Source organism: Pseudopipra pipra, chromosome 3, assembly GCF_036250125.1.
Source record: "Pseudopipra pipra isolate bDixPip1 chromosome 3, bDixPip1.hap1, whole genome shotgun sequence".
NCBI lineage: Eukaryota > Metazoa > Chordata > Aves > Passeriformes > Pipridae > Pseudopipra > Pseudopipra pipra.
In genome coordinates, this window is record NC_087551.1 from 15,720,260 (window position 1) to 15,739,896 (window position 19,637).

Genomic DNA, 19,637 nt, shown 5'->3' on the forward strand with positions numbered 1-19,637 from the left:
ACTCTCCTCTTTGAGCTAGGTGCCATTATAATGCAATATACAAATGCAGAAACTGAGACACTAATTAGGTTATTTGCCACACCCCAAATCTCTGCCCAAGCTGCAATTAAACACTGAAGCTTTTCCCTCCCATCTTTGTCCCACGTTCTCTTCCTCCTCAGCATCCTGAGGGATTGACTGCAGGTCTTTATTTTCCAGTGTATCCTGCCGATGGCTTCTTCTTCCTTTCTGTGTGCTTTTATGTAATTTGCCCTTTTCATTCATCTATTGCCTATGTGCACAAGTGGAATTTTGCACAGTGGCCCGGCTGTGGGATTTGCAGGGCAGTGGTACATGTCTTCACTACATCATCTCTCAGTTAGCACACAGGTCTCAACCTAAGTTCCCTAATACCATCTGCAGCTCTATTTCCAACTTGGCACTTGTCTGTGGCCTGAACCAGCTGCTACACAATTTCCAAATAGATAAAATTTTCCTTTGCTTGCAGAAGATAGTAGGACTTCGCTCCTATCAGTGAAATTCAGTCCTTCTCTCCAATATTTAATGATGTTGGAGGCTTGAATGCCCCTTGTGTTGTTGGACTCTTCAAACCTGTCTGTTTAGATATGTAGGACTGGGATTCTCCCACTCTGAGATCATCAGTGTTAGGAGTAGAAGCCCTTTTAGCTTAGCTCGTCTGATTTTTATATCACTTTTATATTTCGGAGGAAATTTCATCCTCTCTGTTCTACACACTCATATGCAGAGACATCTTTCAGCTTTCATTTCACTCCAGTTCCAGATTTTTCTCTCACAAGCACTTCTAGCACTTTGTTGTTAATTTTTATTAGGAGGCACAGCTAAGTGTGGGAGAAAGAATCACTGGTCTGTCCTTCAAAGTATCTTTCAAAATGAAGCACGTGACTCTCAGATGCTGCTTCCTTAACCTTGTGGGAGAGCCTTTTGGAAGCGGGGATTACTCCAGGTTCTAATGGAGCAGCACTGAAAGCTGTGAAACCCCACTGATGGCAGCTGTAATTGCATGAGATCTCCAGGAACCATGAGTGCCCTGAGGCCAACAGCTAGGCTTCTCTGGAGTAGAAAGAGCTGTAGATGCACTCAAGTCCCTGCAGCAAATTATTCTGCAGACTTGAGCCTGTGCTTTCTCTTTCCTGGTTGAGTGCTTAAGATGCTGGTGTTGCTTTTTTGAACAGGAGAAAAGTCCTACTTTTTTTTTACCATGTCTTTATGAATTATGCTTTTATGGTTTGAAATTAGCCCTTGCTTTCATTTGTTTGTTTTTATAATAAAAGGGCCTAAAATCAAAGCAGTGTACACCATGAGTTTAATAGCACACTTTGTTTAGGTGTAACAATATTTTATAGGCTTGCAGTAAATGGGCCTGAGGCCAGAGAAGAAGTTGGCACCAGAGTAAGTGCCTTTCTGCACTTGTGGTTTTCTGCTCTTACTGTGCTTTTATCTTCCCCTGGACACAGTGAGAAGTCTTGTAGTTCTCTGTGACTTTTGTCTAGGGGAACTGATTTTCTTTACAGTGTGATTATTGTCTCCCCTCATGACTTCCCCAGGTGACCAGCCTCCGCTCGAAGGTGTCTCACTCTGCAATCGTTGCTCTTGGAGAGCTCTTTGTGACCTTGAAGAAGGACATGGACTCTGAGGTGGATGAGGTTGCTCAGGTCTTGCTCCAGATGGTTTGGAACTCCCCAGAGTTCATTCAGAAAGCAGCCAGTCAGACCCTGGGCATCATGGTGGAGAATGTGACTCCTTCAAGAGCAATGACTGCTCTCATGGACAGCGGAGTCCAGTATGTTGATCTTTTCCAAATTATATCTTTCACTTTATATTGTGTGGGTGGGGGAAGGGATGAGAGAAAGAAGGGGAATGATGGGAGGGAAGGGTCCTTTATTCTGTATCTTCTGTGTACTTGATGACTAGATCCTCTGATCAACCTCATTTCCTTCCTCTTGTCTCCTACTTCTCTCCTCAACAGCCTATTTGTTCTCATAGTTGTCAGCATTTTTTAGACGTGGTGAATGGTGGAGAAGTGAAAGTCCCTGCAAAGGCTAGGGATAGAGCCTTGTGGTTTTGTGGGAAGAGGGACAATTTCAATTCCAGCAGTGAGCGCCCTTTGATATTTCACAACTAACCACAGAGGTGCTGGGAAAAACCATGCATCATCATTATGCCATTAACTCCAGAAATAAGGAGGGTAATTGCTGGGACGTGGAGTACATGGGGGAGGACGTGCTGGGTGTGGCACAGCCTGCACAGCAGGCGTAGCTCCTGCCAAGTGGAGCCTTGTATGATTGTCCTGTCCTTAGAGCTCTGCTTTCTATTCAAATGGATGCTTCATGTTAGACTTGAGATGGTGAATCACTTTAAAGGCGCCTTCACAGGCTGACTCCCATGGGATAGCTGAACCAATGCTGCCTTAAAGTATTGGCACTGTGCCTGCTAGTTTCCAATAGGCACCATCTAGAACAGGACAACCTGGCTAAAATGACTGCCACCCTTTCCTCAGCTTTGGAAAAGGGTAAAACTTTCAAACTTATCTCTTGCCAAGCCTCACAGAACAAACTGGCTGCGTTGCTGGATATTCTGCAGCTTTGTGCCCTAAAGTGTTTTTTCCCCCCACTCCAAGGGTTTGCAGATTTGGAGATAGATGGTGGAATAAGCCTCAGTCCTGCTGGAGCTCTGTCTGTGTAGTGGGTCCCCTCTGATGGTCAGCATGAATTGTCTTTCATGTCCCTCTTTCTATGAGTTAATGTTGGTAAAGAAATTGGGTCCAGGGAGACTGAATTCTTCCCTCTTCCATGCAGGCTGTCCTTTGGTACAATGCCAACTTTGTGTTTGTCTGAGGATAGAATCTTCTACAGGTGGCTAAAATTGCAGTGAGAACACAGGCCTCCTTCTCCCAGGGATGACAGGGAGCCTGCTATGACCAAGGCATGTGTTTCTGGCCCTCCTTTTCCCTCTGCCCCAGTGTTTGCTCTCATTTCCAGGCATCGCCATGTCCTGGTGCGGAAGTGTGCAGCCAAACACCTGCTGACAGTGATGGAGAAGATTGGAGCCAAGAAACTGGCAGCCACACCTGTCAGGGCCGAGAAGCTGGTGCGCCTGGCGGTGAAGCTTGCTCAGGACTGTCACAAGGACACACGGTAATGATCTTCATTTCACCTCCTAAAATATGGAAACTGTTTGATGTCTGGCTGTAAAGGGTAAAACCACAAAAGAGTGGAAGGTAAAGTAAATATTAAGTTACTTTACTGTGTGGATAAGTTCATAGAATCTTAGAATATGCTGAGTTGGAAGGGACCCATCAGGATCATTGTGTCCAACTCCTGGCCCTGCACAGGACATCCCAAGAATCACACCACGTGCCTGAGAGCATTGTCCAAATGCTTCTTGAACTCAGACAGGCTTGTTGCTGTGACCACTTCCCTGGGTTGTCTGGGGAAATGACTGTACTGGGTAACATGAGGTTGCCCAGCAAGGACCACTGCCAAATTCCTGTGACTTGAACGATTCTTTATTAAGATCAAAACAGCTCAGATTAATCAGTCAAATAATTTTGTTTGGTCTTGTGTGTAATTCAAAGCTGAAATGTTGGCCACTGTTCATCACCGAAGGATCCCAAGCATTTATTTTTCATAAAGTTAAGACTGTCCTTGAAAAATTCCAGGTGTCTTTAGCCAATGTATTTGGTCTTTTAAATGTTCTGCAGATTTGTATAATGGTTTTGTCTGTGGCTGAACAACCTCCAGATTTCTTCTTGAAGAGAGCTATAGTTTCCTAGTAGCAAAATAAAACCAAACCACCAAAAGCCCCTTATTTCGATGATTAAAATCCCATTAATAGATGCCAAGAACACACGAGCAACTAGCTGCCCATATGCATATATAAAGTATAGAATAATCAATATAAGCATAAGGTGATTTGTCCTGGCTTGTCTGCCAGTTAAAGAAAGGTAAATTATTGTGCAATGGCAGCAAGACAATGTTAATAAGCTCTGACAACAAAGCAGATGTGCTTTGCTTGTCCCCTGGGATCCTTCAATCCTGCAAAAGCATACCCACAATTTCAGAGTGAAATTGTATTTTTCTGTTGCCCCATGTTCTCCTCTTGCCTCTTGTGTTCATCTGACAGCACCATAAAGTGACATGAGGAGGTAAATATCTCTGCTGAATAGGTAATGCCTTCTCATGGAAGTATTGCACCAGATGAGTTTAAAGTATCAACTTATTCTGTTAATACTTTTCCTTTGTTTATTCACAAGAGAGAAAAGACAGTAATAGTCTCTCTGAATTTCCCTCTCTCCTGTGTTAGGTATTATGGATGGAAGATGCTGCATATGTTGATGAGTCATCAAAAATTTAATAGGCTTTTGGAACAATCTGTTTCCACACGTGACTTGAAAGATATTCTGGCAAGAATTAAGAATAAAGTAAGTGCTGGCAGGAGAAATGTCTCCTTCATGCAAGTATTGAGATTGCTAATATGAGATCAGATGATAATCTTTGTTTATCTCATTCCTCTTCTGCTGAATCATTTTGCTCCTGGGAATGAATTGTTGATCCTCAGCCTGTTTATCTACAGACAACAAAGGAACTAATATTATTAGAAATACAGTGGGGCTTTGAATATTTTGAAATCAGCCACAAACAGGAAAGGGAAATAGGAGAAAATATGTTTACATTTCAGCATAACACCCCCCTTGTCCCTCCCTTGCCCCCAGTAAAGCAATTAAGGGAGAATAGTGCTTCTGAAGATAATAGAGTCTTTGCAAAAGATGAAGGAAGTAGTAGTGCCAAGAAAATTTCCAAATACACAAAAGATGCACAAGGCAATCATAATTACTACAATTATTGTCTGTCTTCTGGGAATACTGCCCTGCTGTCATGCCCTGTGGAGCTGGAAGAAGCTTGGTGAATTCAGCAGCATCCAGTGGAAAATCATGTTTGGTTTTGGGTTTTTTTTTTTGTTCCTTTTCACTCACATTCACATTCTGGAAAGGAATGTCCCTTTGTGCAGGAATAGGGAGAGTGAGTGTGAACCAAATCAACTCCCAAAAAAAGGGGCTGGCCTCCAGAGAGTCCAAAGTTTTCTGCTCTTCCCTTTAAGAACTCTTGTTCCCTACCAGTTTGCATTATTCCCATTTATGCTGAAGACTAATGAATTCAGGATTTTATACTGCTGCTCATTATGGTAGCGCCTATAACCTGCCTTGGGTTATTGAAAACAAATAGTTGGCATCACTGAATCTCTAGCCTGTCTCCTGTAAGTTAGGAAATATTTTCCTAAGCCTTTCCTGGTAGCAGTGATCCTGGTTACAACTTGTGTTTTAAACAAGTAATTTCCTATTTTATCTTCTAAAGACTCATAGTTTTTTATACGTCTCTGTAGGGGATAGAAGACCATGAAGGTGAACCTCCACCTGTTGAGAACCCCAGGAAGAGGAGGAACAATGGCTTGATGCCCCAGGCTAGAATGCCTTCTTGTGGAGGGTACTGAGCACTTCTGATAGATCTGACAAAGCACATGACAAGCTTTACATGTCTCTTCCTCAGGAAAATCTTTCTGGTGGAGATGCCCTGTGCCCGAGATTGTTGCCTTTCCCTACAAATCTTCTATGATAAAAAAATGTCTATTTCTGCCTTACGCTGAACACAACTCTTTGGAAGGGTTTTCCACAAAAATTCAAAGAGACAAAGAGACATCCTCTGGTTGCAGCTCAGAAGATCCCGTGCAGTGGTGATGAGAGCAGTGTTGTGGAGGCTGTGAGAGGGTCATGTCTCTGCTGCCCGACTTGGGACAAGTAATTTGAATCACGGGGGTTTTTTATCTGAGTGGAGTCTTTTTTAGATGGGTGGTTTGATGAGAAGTCCCAGTCTAGAACCAAGATGCCATTCCCAGAAATAGCACTTCCCATGCACGTGGTTTGGCCTGGAATCATGGTTTTCTCACCCTCAAACAGTACCAAGTTCGAGTAGTAAGTAGCATCTCAATTTCTGAGCAGTTCTGGTTGACAGATTTCACAACATGGAGTTTTTCTCTAGATATTCATGTCATTCCTGCTGTTTGGTTGTTGAAGAGAATGTTGTTTTTCTTCCCCCTCCGCTGTGCTACAATCAGCATTCAAGACAGGAATTTGGTCCTTGCTGTCTCCTCATGCCAGTGGGAGAGCTACTTGTACCCATTCTCCTCTGATAACAGAGGGGATTGATTTATGTTATGCTCAGCAGTGGTAGAAAGATGACCACATGCCTCACTAGCATAGTTAGTCATTCCTTCCATAGAAGAGAGAGGTTGATCCAAGAGAATTGTTCCCAGTGGGTTTGTTAAGCTGTAGATCCAGTCTCTAGGGAAGGAATAATGTGAGCATAGTGATGGGATGCCTGGCTTCTGGTTTTGTCTCTGTTACTGATTTTCTGGATCCTTCAGATATGCCCCTATTCATCTGTTTAGATGCATCTGAGTTATTTTTCCAGATTGCAGTACTCTAGTGTAGAGAGACTTCTCCAGAGTAATTAATATCCTGATTATAATACAGACACCTCCCATATGATGAAGCATTTAAACTTTGAAGTAGTGTCTATCTTTCCCCACAAAGCGATGCTAGATGTGTACTTGGGTAGACATCTGAAGATAAATGAGATGCATCTCCTCCTTGGTTTTCCTGAGTAAGCACTAGAGAGGATGTTACTTGCAGATTGTCTCCTATAATTATTGTCATGAGATCTAAGTTGTTTTTCAGGTCAGGATCTAGCTGAAATCACATAATAAGGAAGCCTCCTCAAGAGGTTTTCCTCTTAAGGAGGAAAGATGTTATCACCAACAGGTCTTGTTTTTATTTTCCAGTTTGGAGTCTACTTCTGATGTACCCTTCTTACACCGTTCAAAAGTCCATCTTATGTTACTTCCAACTGTAGAAGAAACGGAGCTGCTCCAGAAGCTTTATGATCTCCTGACAGCCAAAGAGTTTCAGATAAGAATGGAGGGAGTGGCACTCCTCCTAGATCTCTGCAAAAGCAGCCCCAGGCTCATCTCCAATAACATTGTCCAGGTATGTGGGGTATCTCCATTGCTAATTTGCTTTAGCTCCTTTCCCAAGCCTGTAGCATTGAAGTTAATTCAGTGTGTATTGGTGCTACATCCTGGTTGTTTGGGACAGGCTAGTCCCTCTTACCCAAAATAATTTAATTCAGCTCCAGGCTTCAGGACAAGTAATTTCGGTCCAGATGTATTTCTCTGACAGGTGCCTATTGGTGCTGTTCCTGAGATGATGACAGAATTTACTATTGCTGTAGCTTCTGCTGTCTCTTACTCCCAGTTGGGTTCAGTAAAGGAAATCCAACCACTGAAAACATGGCAATTACTCTCTAGACAAAAATGGAGTGGGATGGTAAAGAGAAGTGTCAGGTTGGGTTGGTTTAAAAAAATTTTTTTTTAAAAAGGATGCTCCTGTGAACTCTGTCTTGTCTTGCACAGGCACAGCTCTGCCTACTTGTTCCTGTCCTCGTCCCTTTTCTTCTTGGGAAAGACTGTTCTTATCCTTCCTGGAGCGCATTTTTTCTCTTTGGAAAGAGGACGAAAATAGCTAAAGACAGAACTTCTCTTCCTTCTCCTCCCAGTAGCTGCTTTTTCCCCTTTTCCAGAAAATGGTGCCTGATAATGTGGCTGTCAAGGGACTGAACCTGCTCTAAGGAGAGCTGCACAGCACATTAAAGTTCAGAAGTCTACCTGTTAGTTAGACAAATGGTCTGGATCCTGAAGAGTTGATCAGAGCCCTGCACTTCTCCAGACACAGGTTCTGAAATAGATAAAACAAAACGTGTATTGTATCTCAGCCAGCCACAGTTTTGCCAAAATCAAAATTACCCTCAGTACTTGAGGCAACTGTATGGAAAAATGGTTTCATACTTCTATACCAAGGATATTGTTTTTCATTAATCAAATGGGATTAATTTAATGATTTATAGGTGAAGAGAAACATCATAGGAACTATTCTGTCCCCACCCAAACCTCTTAAAAACATATGAAAATCTTTCAACCAGCATGAGGTTGCTCAACCATTCCAGTGAGTAGCCCACAGGAAAACAGCAAGCACTGACCTGACAGAAAGGATTACTTTCATCTTTTACATTGCTGAGTACTCGTTTCTACACCCCTTCTTGAAACAAAGACACTTTAGTACAGCTTTCATGTCTTTTGTTTTCTTTACAGATTTTTGATTATTTTGTCCTGAGGATTTGCGATTACAACAAGAAAGTGAAGCAGCAGGCGCTGGAGGCGCTGGCTTTGATGATAGCCATGCTCAGAGATGCCTTAAACCCAGTGCTGATCCGTCTGGTGGAAGCAATCACCAACAATCTGAACTCAAAGCACTTGGGGATTTATGGTGCAGCTGTGAAAGCACTGGAAGCATCCATTGCTCACTTAGGTAAGGCTGACCTCTGATTTTGAGTGTCTTCAGCTGTGGCTTCTCCCTCTCAGGCTGAAATGAACACTGACTCTGCACACAGCTCTTGTTGTCCGTGGAAATATCCAGCTGGTATCCACCCAAAGCAGTGGTGCTGCAGTCCTTATGCACCGATCCCCAAATAGGCTTGAATGTGTATCAGCATTTCCCCAAAGTCCCAGGAGCCTTTGGCTCTGTGCTGCTTGTCTGCTTTGGTACAGAAGGAGCTGAACAATAAATCCTGGACTACAACTTTGCTAGAATTCAGGGACAAAGGGACTTTTGGAGCTTGCTTGAGCCCAGTTTGACTTCCTAAATGAATTGCTTTGCTGTTGGCATGAAGGTACACTGGCCCATCAGAGCTTCTGCAGAGCAGCCTCCTGGAAGGCTCTACATTACAGGCATTAGCTGGTCCTGTCTATTTTTCACCTTTCTTCTTTTTCTTCTTTTTTCAAAATGAATTTATGATTTGCCGAATTCATTTCTTTAGAACAAACAGGTATAAATCCAGCTGTAAATGATGGCTTGTGTTCCACACATTGTTCTGCATGGGGCAAGATCACTATAGCAAATAACTACATAGCCAAGGTCTGCTGTAAATTCCTTTGCCACACAGATTTATGTCAGCTGTGAAAATGCAGCACTGGGTGAATATGTCTGAAAAATTTACTGTTGAAGAGGCAGGCCTTAAAGGGGAGTTACCAACTTTCTACACATCGGCTGCTTTGCAAACTCATTGAATTTGCTGACTCACTGCCTTTCTGTGTCCCAAGTGTAGGGTTATTTCTGTTCATGAAGTGGGGAGAAGGGTGTGAGACCGGTACTGCTCTTGGCCCTTATCCATTTTTTTGTGGTGCACGGGAGAAGTCTTGGAAAAAGCTGCAGAATCCTGCTAACAGAGGATGTGGCAAACAAATCCCTCCACAGTTTTGTATGGAGCTTTCTGTCATTCCTCTCTCACCAATACTGAGATCACTATAAATTTTCCATGGTGGCGGATATCAGAACAGGAGCAAGGCACATCTGTCTCTCATCACAATGACTTTACCCAGGGATAGGTTCAAGCAAACAAGGTGGAATGTATTTTTTTCAGTTCTGCACATTTTTATGGAAGTTTGCAAGGATTCAAACAAGCAACTGAATCACAAATATTTCAAAATTCATCACCTAGGGCTTTAGTGGGGGAAGGAAGTCTCTACTGAAAAAATGCGTGAGAGAAATCTCCCCATGTACTTTAAAACTGGCTGCCTTTACAAATTAAAATCAAGTGCCAAATGACAAGAAACCTCCCAAACTCTAAAGGATTGTGCAACACTCCTATCTTAGGGTAAGTGAGCAAAGCACACGGTCCTGCCCCATTGCTCCACTGAGCTTCACAACTAAAAGCCCAGCTATTGCTCTGAGGCTCTGAGCCTCAGATGCTGAGTTTTGGGTGAGACTTCCTCATCTGTCCTGCCCTGTCCTTTGTCTTGAAAGAAATGCCTATCAGATGGCCACTGCCTGATGTCAAGACATGGAGTCAGTCCAGCAGCCCACATAGCTCCCAGAGCAACCAGCCCTCTGCAAAAGGGGAAGGGAAATTTCCCCTGTAGGTGTTGAGGTAGCAGAGAGGTGTCTGCAGCGAAAACAAGGGCACGGAGAAGTAGATTCTTCTTTTACTCCTATTGCAAATGCTGGGCCATCTGTCCTGCGGCCGACAGGTTTAGCTAATATGGAGAGCAGAGAGTTAGAGCTGAGTTCATAAGAACTGAGCTGCCTGCCACCTCGTTTTCTCTAACGACCATTAAAACTCCTCTGTCTTCAGGTCTCTCAAGGCCGCTAAAGTAGCAGTTGGGTAAATTGTGTTATTGACTTGAGCTTTATTGTTTCAAAATGCATGGGGCACTTGAAAACCTTGAAATGGAAGGTGAATAGTGGCTACACACTTGGATTCCTAAGAACCAAGCAGACACGCCCAAGCCCTGAGTGTTCCCCTGATAATCCATGTAGATACCAATATTAATGCTTAATTAACAGTTTGTACTCCTTCAAGATCTCCAGATCTCAGGGTAGTTTTTTTCCAAGCAGCAGCTGCAAGGTAACTCTCAGGGGAGGAACAGCAAAGGTGAAACAATGGCTGCCAATACTGCAGGAGCGTGAGACAAAAAGTGAAGTGTCTGTTTAAAAAGGTGAACGAGAAGAGTGTAATTACCAAAGCAGAAGCTTAATTAGGGTAGCAGGATTAGTTCTTTACTGCATGCTTGCAAGAAGATCATTAGGGACTTCCTTTTTGTATCTCATGCAAAAGAGGAGCTCTTAATAATACACTGCTACTGAAAACCACTTTGGGATTTACCTCTGTTGTGGTTCACAAAGAAGTAGGTTGCCTGCTTTATCACTCCTGGTGACACGGCATCGACACAGTGGCATGAGGTATTGCAGTGCATCCCACGCACATTCTATCTCCAAAAAAAGCTTTGCTTGGCTTATTGGAGTGGTAGGACTGCAGGCTTGCAGACCAAGCCAGGCAACAGTTTATAAATTCAAACAAGACCCTCATATCAACAACAGACAGCATAGGAAAAACAAAATACATATGACAGTTCATTTTCCAATCTCTCTACCAAGATCTGATTTCACAGATGTACAGGAGCCCCCAGTAGTAGATGGCAATGAGCAGTAAGTTCTCTTGTAAAATTAACTTGGAGTCTTGTCCATAGATCCCAACAGGTAACTTGAAGATTTAAAGACAACTAATCTTTAAAGTGGGAATGGATGTGTGAACTTTTGAGCCATCTCACCCTTTTCCTTAGGGAAGGGAGGAGATCACTTCTGCAAAGCTCTGGCATGCAAAACCTTGTCACTACTTACATGTGATTTGAATTTTGAGGTCCCTGATATGAAATGTTTAACACAGCTCCTGGTACAGCAGACCACTTTGGATTTACAAATGTGAAATGAGAGCTTTTCTTTTTGAATTTAAAATCCTCCCAAGTAAGAAGGAAAGAAGAAAAGGACTCGGAAACTGGCAGAAATTTACTTTATTTTACAAAATTCAGTTGTCTCTTCTCTTTTCCTCCCCACCCTCCTTTCTCGTATGTCCTCAAAAGAATGAGCAGAAATAAATGTTTCTCTTTCAGATAAAGTATCGGTGCTGAAAGAGTTTAGCAACCGAATGAGTCAACTGAGTGGCCAAGCTCTGCTGGATGTCACCGAACGTCTCTCAGGTATCGCCTGCTTCAGCTAATATCCACTTCTAAGCCAAGAAGTCTCCAGAAGAAATATTCAGAGGGATTGCCTGTGAATAGACAGTACAGTGGCTCATCAGAATCTGAGCTTGTCCCTCCTGCAAAATACACATAAGAGGTGTATTTGGCAGTTTTTTGCCTGGCTGCTGCAGAGGCTGCGTGTGAGATGAGAGCAGTGCTCAGGCTCAGGGCTGAGCCCTCACTGGGGCATCTCAGGACCCTCCTTCAGGAAAGAAAGGGGCTAAAAATACCCTAGATGGCTCCTCCCTTGGAAGGACAGTACAGTAAAGGTCAGGGAGGTCTGTGAGAGCAACCTTTTCTAAAGCAAACAATCATCCTTTAGGAAAAATGGTGGCACATGGTGTTTCTGGGGATCAGTTTGTTTTGTCCTCACAGAATTCTTGTTTTCCTCTTGGAAACTTTTGAGGCTAAACCCTGCAGTGCTTGGTAGCTTAAAACTCAACACACATATTACAAGGCAAGGATTTTGTGCAAGGTAGGATTTGGGGGTAGAAGCAGAGTGCTGAGCCTCTCTGCCTGTATTGCAAAAATGGCATTGGACTCTGAGCATTTCAGGATGTGCAAGCAGCCTGTTTCTATATCAGCACTGTCCGACATGCTACAAATGCAGCTGATAATTGATTTATATTTGTAGCTTGCTATGTCAGCAACAGCCAAGGAATGGAAAAGCGATAATCTCAATATATACTAGAGAAGACTATTTATAGCTTTGCTTTAATTATGGCTAAATCCGCTGCTAATTATGCCAGCATCTTTTAATGCAAGGTTTAATACACTTTGCTTCTTCATTAGGAATCTCAAAAGGGCATGTTCAGCCATAGCAAATGTAAAAGGGCCTTTAAAGATAATTTGAATAAAGTAAATCTCCAGAAACGGAGAATTTAGTTTTGCAGTTATTTAAATCTCTTTTTCAAATGAAGTATTTGAGCATAAATTAGGACTACTTTAGAAAGAGCAGATGTTCTCCCTGGGATTTAGTTGGAACAAACAGCTCCTTCTCTTCTGAAGTCTCATAGTGACCGATGTCTTTAATTGCATTTAAACTCAAATTAACTCCCATTTTAAACTGGGTACCATAACCCTTTTCCTGCTTATCAGAAGTGGAATGACTGCTGCTAGATTAACAGCATAGAGAAAATGAAGGTTCTTCCACCACAGAATAATAAATGGTTACTGCATAACATTTCAACTGAACAGAAAATAAGAATGGTCTTCAGACCACTTCAGATTTTGATCTCTCAGCAAAATCTGCCATGCAAGGAGCCTATTGGTAGTAAATTTTTGTTCATATTTAATATAGTTCAGTTCAGAAAATGAGCAGAGAGCAGACTTCAGAGAGAATGTGAGAGAACGCTTGTTTTTTGGTTAAATTTCAGCCCCCTGTGTAACATTTTTCTTTCTCTATTCCACTATTTCAGTGCACATTGGGAGAGTAAATGCCATTAACATTGTGAGGGTAAATGCCATTAAAATTGTGAGATGCTCAAATGCCATGGCAATGGGGTCTAGGCAATTATCTAAGACACCCTGAAGTTTGAAACAGCTGTTCATTAGAAGCCACAGAACATGAGGGAAAGAAAAAGCTCAGATTCGACCATTCTGCCAAAGACATCAGTTAGTCACTGATGTTTCTAATAAAACTGTCAAGCAGCAGCCATCTTTTATGGGCTGGAGTTCTGAAGTGTGGTCTAATACTGCCCTTTGCTGTGTGCCACTGAGCAAAGGGAACCGCCAGATTAGACTTTTGGCATTTTACATCAAAGGTCACAAAAAAGTAATCATCCCTTTTATTAGAAATCTTTCAATTACCTCTCTAAGGTGCATTTCAAAATCTTCAGCAGTGGATTTAGACAACTTCTTAATGGAAATAAACAGCAATTTGACATTTCGGCCATTTGTCATGCAGAAACAGACAGTGAAATGATTTAACAAATGTATATGATTCACTTTGCTAAGTCTGTCACAGATACAAGGCCTCTGATTTAGTGAAATTAGTCCTGGGGGGTTGGCTGTTCTGTTCAGTGGGTGATCAGCTGCTTTGCCCATTTCTGGGTCATCGGGCTCTTTGTACTTGCTGGTATTAGCCAGAAAAGGCTCCCAAGAATCAAAAATGCTGGTCGGTACCTGTTTGCATGAAGGTTGGTTGTTAAGAAGCTTGTCCCTCTTGCCCTGCAGTGCTTGTGGCACGTGTTTATCCCAGGAGCCCTGAAGTTGTCCAGCGCTACGCGCTGCCCGTGCTCTGGTCCTTCCTGGGAAACAAGGTCCCGCCCGTCCGAAGCGCCAACGTCAGGACTGTGGTCGCCAAGCTTGCAAAGGCCCTACATGAAGCGATGGGCTCCAAGCTGAGGCAGCACGCTGCCAGCCAGCCTCAGAACGTGGTGAAAAACCTCTCCAACATTTTGGGCTGGAATGTCAGGTGAAGGCTGGGTACGCTCCCGGAAGCTGGCGAAGTGCTGGGCTGGACAGGTGGAGGCAAAGGTGGATGTGGTGGCGGCATTAGTTTTATTCTGCACGTCTGAAGAACAAGGGACTTACCCTATAGACTTTATAGCTACAGATGTACATAGTATTTTGATATTTAGATGTAGTTTGGAATAAATGTGTTTTGGTTGTATATTTTTTTTATTTTGATTATATATTTTTGATTGTATATATTTCATTTTTATTATATTTTTAAATTTAACAAAATAATAAAATAATTTAAAAAAAAAAAAAAAGAAGAGATTGAGGCAGCAGGACCTGGTAGCCTAGAGGATATGTGGTGAGGTTATCGAAATGCATCTCACTGTATGTGCTAGTCTCACCATGTCCTCTCCTCATTGAGCCTCTCCTCTTCTTTTGACATGTCTTCTTTGTGTCACTTGTGCTGCTATTTGTTATTTGGCATTTCAGTGGTGCCACTTATTTACATGTTTGGGGGACAATGTACCCAAAAGATTCTGTACAGTCTAAAGTTTTCTAATGAGATGTATTCTGTGCTCACAATAGACCTGAGCAAAGAAACAAAGAAAACTTGGCCCAAATCCCAAAGCTTTGCCCATTTGCAATCTGAGACATCTCTGGCTCACAGCTGTCCTCAATCACAATTTTATATGTAAGAAGAGGACACATATTTCACTGGGAAAAGATGCACTGCTTTGGAAAACACATATATATGTATATTTATCCAGGATAGCAGTCAAGTGATGTTGTTTGTAACTTGTTTGCAGAAGGATGAGTTGACTGTGAGGCCGACAACAGGTGAGAAGGGTTTCTCAGATCTATTTATACTCCAGCCTGGGTGCCATTCAGCCCAGAGCTATGGGATAATTTATTACCATGGACTAGTGCTTGCCAGCATAATGAATTCCTGCATAGCTGGAACAAGCACTTCTGGGTTCAGCTCCAGCTCTTGGTGGACTGCATGATCATTGACAATGCTGCCTTTCAAGAAATTATTTAGTAGTTTCATTTCATAATCATTTGAATCTTTTAAACTTACCTTTTATTTTGCTCCACCTTAGGGAAAAACACTTTACAGACCAGTGCAAACTGTAACATTTTGACAGCAAAGTCTGCATTGTTGCCAGTTTTTGATGTTACAGAAGAAAATGCACATGTATGTGTTAATGAGGTTTTCTGGAGGAAAATATCTATTTCATGTGGCTGCATGTATTTGCTTAGCTATGGATCTGGTCCTGGACTAGAAAAGCCCAGGCAGAGTAGCATGTTGCAGGGAAGAATAGTCCATGAGCTTATGGGTTTGCCAGCAAAGTGAATGTGTTCTTTTGGGATTTCCTTGGAGACAAAATTAGGGACCAGCTCCCTGCCCCAGTATTCTCTCAGATCTTTTTAAAATATCGTAGTAAAGGCAGTGAAACTTTCCACCTACCTGCACCCCCACTGTTTGAATAGGGGCATTTTTGGTTCTCCTTAAAGTCATTGCTCTGGCACACCAGAAGAATTTCTTAGTGTTCAAACAGACGTGAATGATGCATGGTCCTCCTGATGGTGCTTCAGAGTCCTGGTAAGTGCTTGGCTTACAAAACTAAATTTAGATATAGGTTGGATCTTGGCTCAGTTTTATGCAAATTTAGGAGGAAAAGAAAAGCCGAGATAAGAAGCTTGAGATAATTGGATATTTTGACCCCTGTGCTAGTTTTCTGCTTAACTTTTTGCAGGATTGGCTTGTCATCCCCAAATGAGTGGGTGGGAAGTAGTCAGCCCCAGTGCTGTTGCTTTGTACTTCTGAAGTGTATCAAGCTCCTGGTAAGCATTGTCCAAAGAATAGAGAAACTCACACAAGTCCTAGTCTCCTTTTTCCTGCAAAGAGTCTAAATTAAACCTATAAAAGGATTCTTAAAATTATGAAGAGTTTATTTACAAGGTTTTAAGTGTTCTAAGTTTATTTGATGAGTACCTTTCTATTTTTACTGGTGTGTAAACAGCCTCTGAAAAGGTCACAACAAGCTTCATTGTGTGTTTGGAGAAGACAGGCTGCAGAAGCACCGATCAGCCCAGGGAAACTGGGAATACACCGAGCATCTACACGCCTACTGCACTCCTTGTGCTATGGTGTTTCCAGTGGATGTTTTCTGTGGAAAAGCTTAATCTAGTTATGTGGGGCTGAAAATGAGGCATCATAGACTTCCCTGGGCTAGCAGAGCTCAGAGGTGCAGTACATGCTTTCTTTCTTCCTCTTTGGGGTATCAGTAGGATAAATAGTTCTGAAGTACTTTTTCAACATGAAGAGCATACTATTGCTTGTAGGTTTTTTATTTGTCTATGGTGCTTTCTAGGTTATTTCTTTATTTTGCACCTTAGAGGTGGGGGTTTTTGTTTAGTTGGGGTTTTTTGGTTTGGTGGGTTTTTGTTTGTTTTGTTTTGTTTTGGTTGGTTGGTTTTTTACCCTGTTATGAGCTGTTGTTGCTATGTGGACTAAAAAGGGATTTGTCTAAGACTCAGAGTTAGGTAACTGCTTACCAGCAGTCCTGTCTTACTGTCTGCTCAATTGCAGAGCACTGTGTGATAGGAAGGTGTCCCTGATGCTCTCTGTTTCCTGGCTTATCCACACGAAAAACTGTGCTACGGAAACCTACTCGTAATCCAGGTCTATTACAATAGTTAGCACATGCATGTATATGGATGTGTTTTCTCTGAATATAAAGATGAAAGGATCTGTGTGGATATCTGGTTACTGATACAGCTTTCAATGTTCAGAAAAGGTCTGAAAGATGCATTGCCTTATGCCCTGATTGTCCACGTTAACTATATTTACAAGCGAAGAGACACAAAGCTTCAAAGTGGAGGAAAACATTTCAAAAATAAAGCCATTGTATTGTACTGGCAGGTTTGATTTCCAGTTTGGATGTAAGAGACATTAAACTGATATTAATCATAAGAGGGGCTAAAGGGAATTGTCCCGTAAGACTGACTCCTTAGAGTCACATTTGAAAGCGAAGCAGCTATTGAATTTGTTGGTTTAGGTTTTATCTGCAGAGTCATCTCTGCCTTGCTATGTATCTTTGTGTGTCTGCTGGAATGCCTGGAAAGTTTTGTTCACAGCTTTACAGTTGCTCCTCTAGGGAAGGGTGGGTCTTTTGTTAACATCCTTAGACTTCAGCTATGGTTCATTCCTATCCTAAGGAGCCAGTGGTTCAGTAGTATTTATAATAAATGAAGGGCAGCCTGTAACACTGAAAGCTTTCAGTTTCTCTGTAATTGCTATACAATCAACTCAACTATGCCTCAAGGAAAACTTTATTAAAGCAGAAGGGATTCATATGGAGTAAGATAGGCTTATCGCCCCTTTTTCTTTGAAATAACCTTGATAAGGGATGGGGTCTGTACAGTCTAACTTCAGAAATCCTCACACTATTGCTTAATGCAATCACATGTTTGTATATTAGCAAAGAAAAAGAACATAACGAGGAGAGGGAAGAGGCCAGATTTTGAAATTAAGAATGTTGGTGAGTGGAGAACAATTAGGGGATGTGAGGGCTGTAATTTTGTGCTAATGGTGGTGGAACAGGATGGGTGCAGGGCAGGCATATGTAAGATGAATGGAAATGGGATAAGAGGGATAATGTGGTCCTGAGTCTTGATCACCCTGTCCTGTTGAGTATTTACTGTCTGTATCTGCACATCTTTCTTTTTGACATTAATATTTTCATTATTCATCCAAAAAGGGCTATGGGCAAGAAATACAAACATGAGATATTTGCTCCCAATTTTCATATGCTTCAGTACACAGTTGTGAGTTTGTATTAACCTTCACCTTTACCTGAGGACAACATGGAATTGAGCCCCTAATTCAGACTGCAGGTATTATGGATCTTGCCCATAGGATATTGCCCAGGAAGATCAAAATCTGAGTTTCAAGTTCATAGCTGTTACATGCATCTCCATATGCTGTAGTCATGATAGCACTGAGTATATTTAATATGGAAGAATTAATGATTTGCTAATCTAGAGGGTTTTCTCTTCAGGAGATGCTGGCAGTTCCTTACTGATGAGACATGATAGTAAGAACAGTTTACTTTATCTCTGTGTTGTGATCTCTTCTTATAGCAAAGGGGATAGCTTCTCAAAATATTCCTCTTAATGATAAAACTTCATAAATGAATATGAAATGCCTTGAATGTTTAGAGGTGTGACAGTGCAAATGGTGTAATACGCTATGTTTATTGATAACCTGCATAGCATTCTCAGCCATATTGCTAATCACAGAACCACAGAATATTCTGAATTGGAAGGCACTCACAAAGATCATCAAAGTCCAACTCCTGGCCCTGCACAGGACAGACCCAACAATCCCACCATGTGCCTGAGCGCATTGTCAAAATGCTTCTGGCAGGCTTGGTGCTGTGCCCACTTCCCTGGGAGCCTGTTCCAGTGCCCAAACACCTTCTGGGTGAAGAACCTTTTTCTATTATTCAACCTAACCCCTCCCTGATACAATTTCAGGCCATTTCCTCGATTTCTGTCTCTGGTCCCCACAGAGAAGAGATCAGTGCCTGCCCTTCCTCTTCCCCTCACAAGGAAGCTGTAGATTGCGATGTCTCCCCTCAGTCTTCTCTCCTCTAGGCTTTCTGAGGTTGTTCTTGAAGCCAAAAAAAGCAACTGGAGTATGTGTAGTGCTTTGGTGTTCTAACCATCTTCAGATGCTGAGGGCTTGAAATGACAAGCCCCTTGAAGGTCGGAGATTTGAGCAGTGTCACTGGAAACAAGGGCAGCTGCCAGCTTGTTAAAGGTCTTCAGATAAACTGCAGCACAGAGCTGTTGGCTGCTCTTTTCGCAGCTCTGAGCCCTGGCTGGGAAACTGATACTGCTTCAGTCTGTGCTCAACACCTCTGCAATCCGACTCCACTGCAGCCAGTGCACTCTGATTTTAACCCTCAGGACAAAGCCACAGCCCCCTGCTCGAGTCAGCTGTGGTTGTGCATAGAAGCTCCACTGAACTGAGTACAAGATTGCCAGGTAGCTCAAGCTTAAATCAAGGCAGAGAAGGGTTGGAAGCACAGCTGACCTATGTCAGTGCCCAGGCTGGATCCTGTAGCCTAAAAAAAGACATATTTGCTTAATGAAAATGCAACCTAAATTAAGTGATGTACCAGCAAAACACAAAAGAAGACAAGCTTATGCTGGGGTGGGGAAGGAGAAAGTAAATGGACCTTTTATAGTTCAGTGCACTTAGGAAGGAATAACTAGTATAACATGGGGCTAAGATTGAAGCTGGCTGCATATAGAATAAAAAAGAAATCAAACTCATACCATGTATATAAAAACTCTGATTTATTTACGTCAATAAAAAATAAATGTTAAATTTGAGTATGGTCTTATAAAACAATTGTATTCCAGAAATGTTGTATTTGTGAAAAATGGAGCTGTTGACCAAAAAAATGGTAAAAAAAAATTTTTTTAAAAAACTGGTGAGCCAAACTATAATTTCTTGA

The 19,637-nt window shown here is 42.2% G+C and overlaps 1 protein-coding gene across 1 annotated transcript in view; it reads left to right on the top strand.

The window, feature by feature from the left end:
• Positions 1-14,317, top strand: part of TOGARAM2 (TOG array regulator of axonemal microtubules 2) — a 29,231-nt gene extending 14,914 nt beyond the window's left edge. Inside the window, exons 12-19 of the mRNA XM_064647999.1 lie at positions 1,566-1,801; positions 3,000-3,155; positions 4,324-4,441; positions 5,401-5,501; positions 6,856-7,060; positions 8,221-8,437; positions 11,575-11,661; positions 13,879-14,317. Of these exons, the coding sequence (XP_064504069.1) occupies positions 1,566-1,801; positions 3,000-3,155; positions 4,324-4,441; positions 5,401-5,501; positions 6,856-7,060; positions 8,221-8,437; positions 11,575-11,661; positions 13,879-14,123 (1,365 nt within the window). The 3' untranslated portion in view covers positions 14,124-14,317. The remainder of the gene's footprint in view (positions 1-1,565; positions 1,802-2,999; positions 3,156-4,323; positions 4,442-5,400; positions 5,502-6,855; positions 7,061-8,220; positions 8,438-11,574; positions 11,662-13,878) is intronic.
• Positions 14,318-19,637: the final 5,320 nt, after the last annotated feature.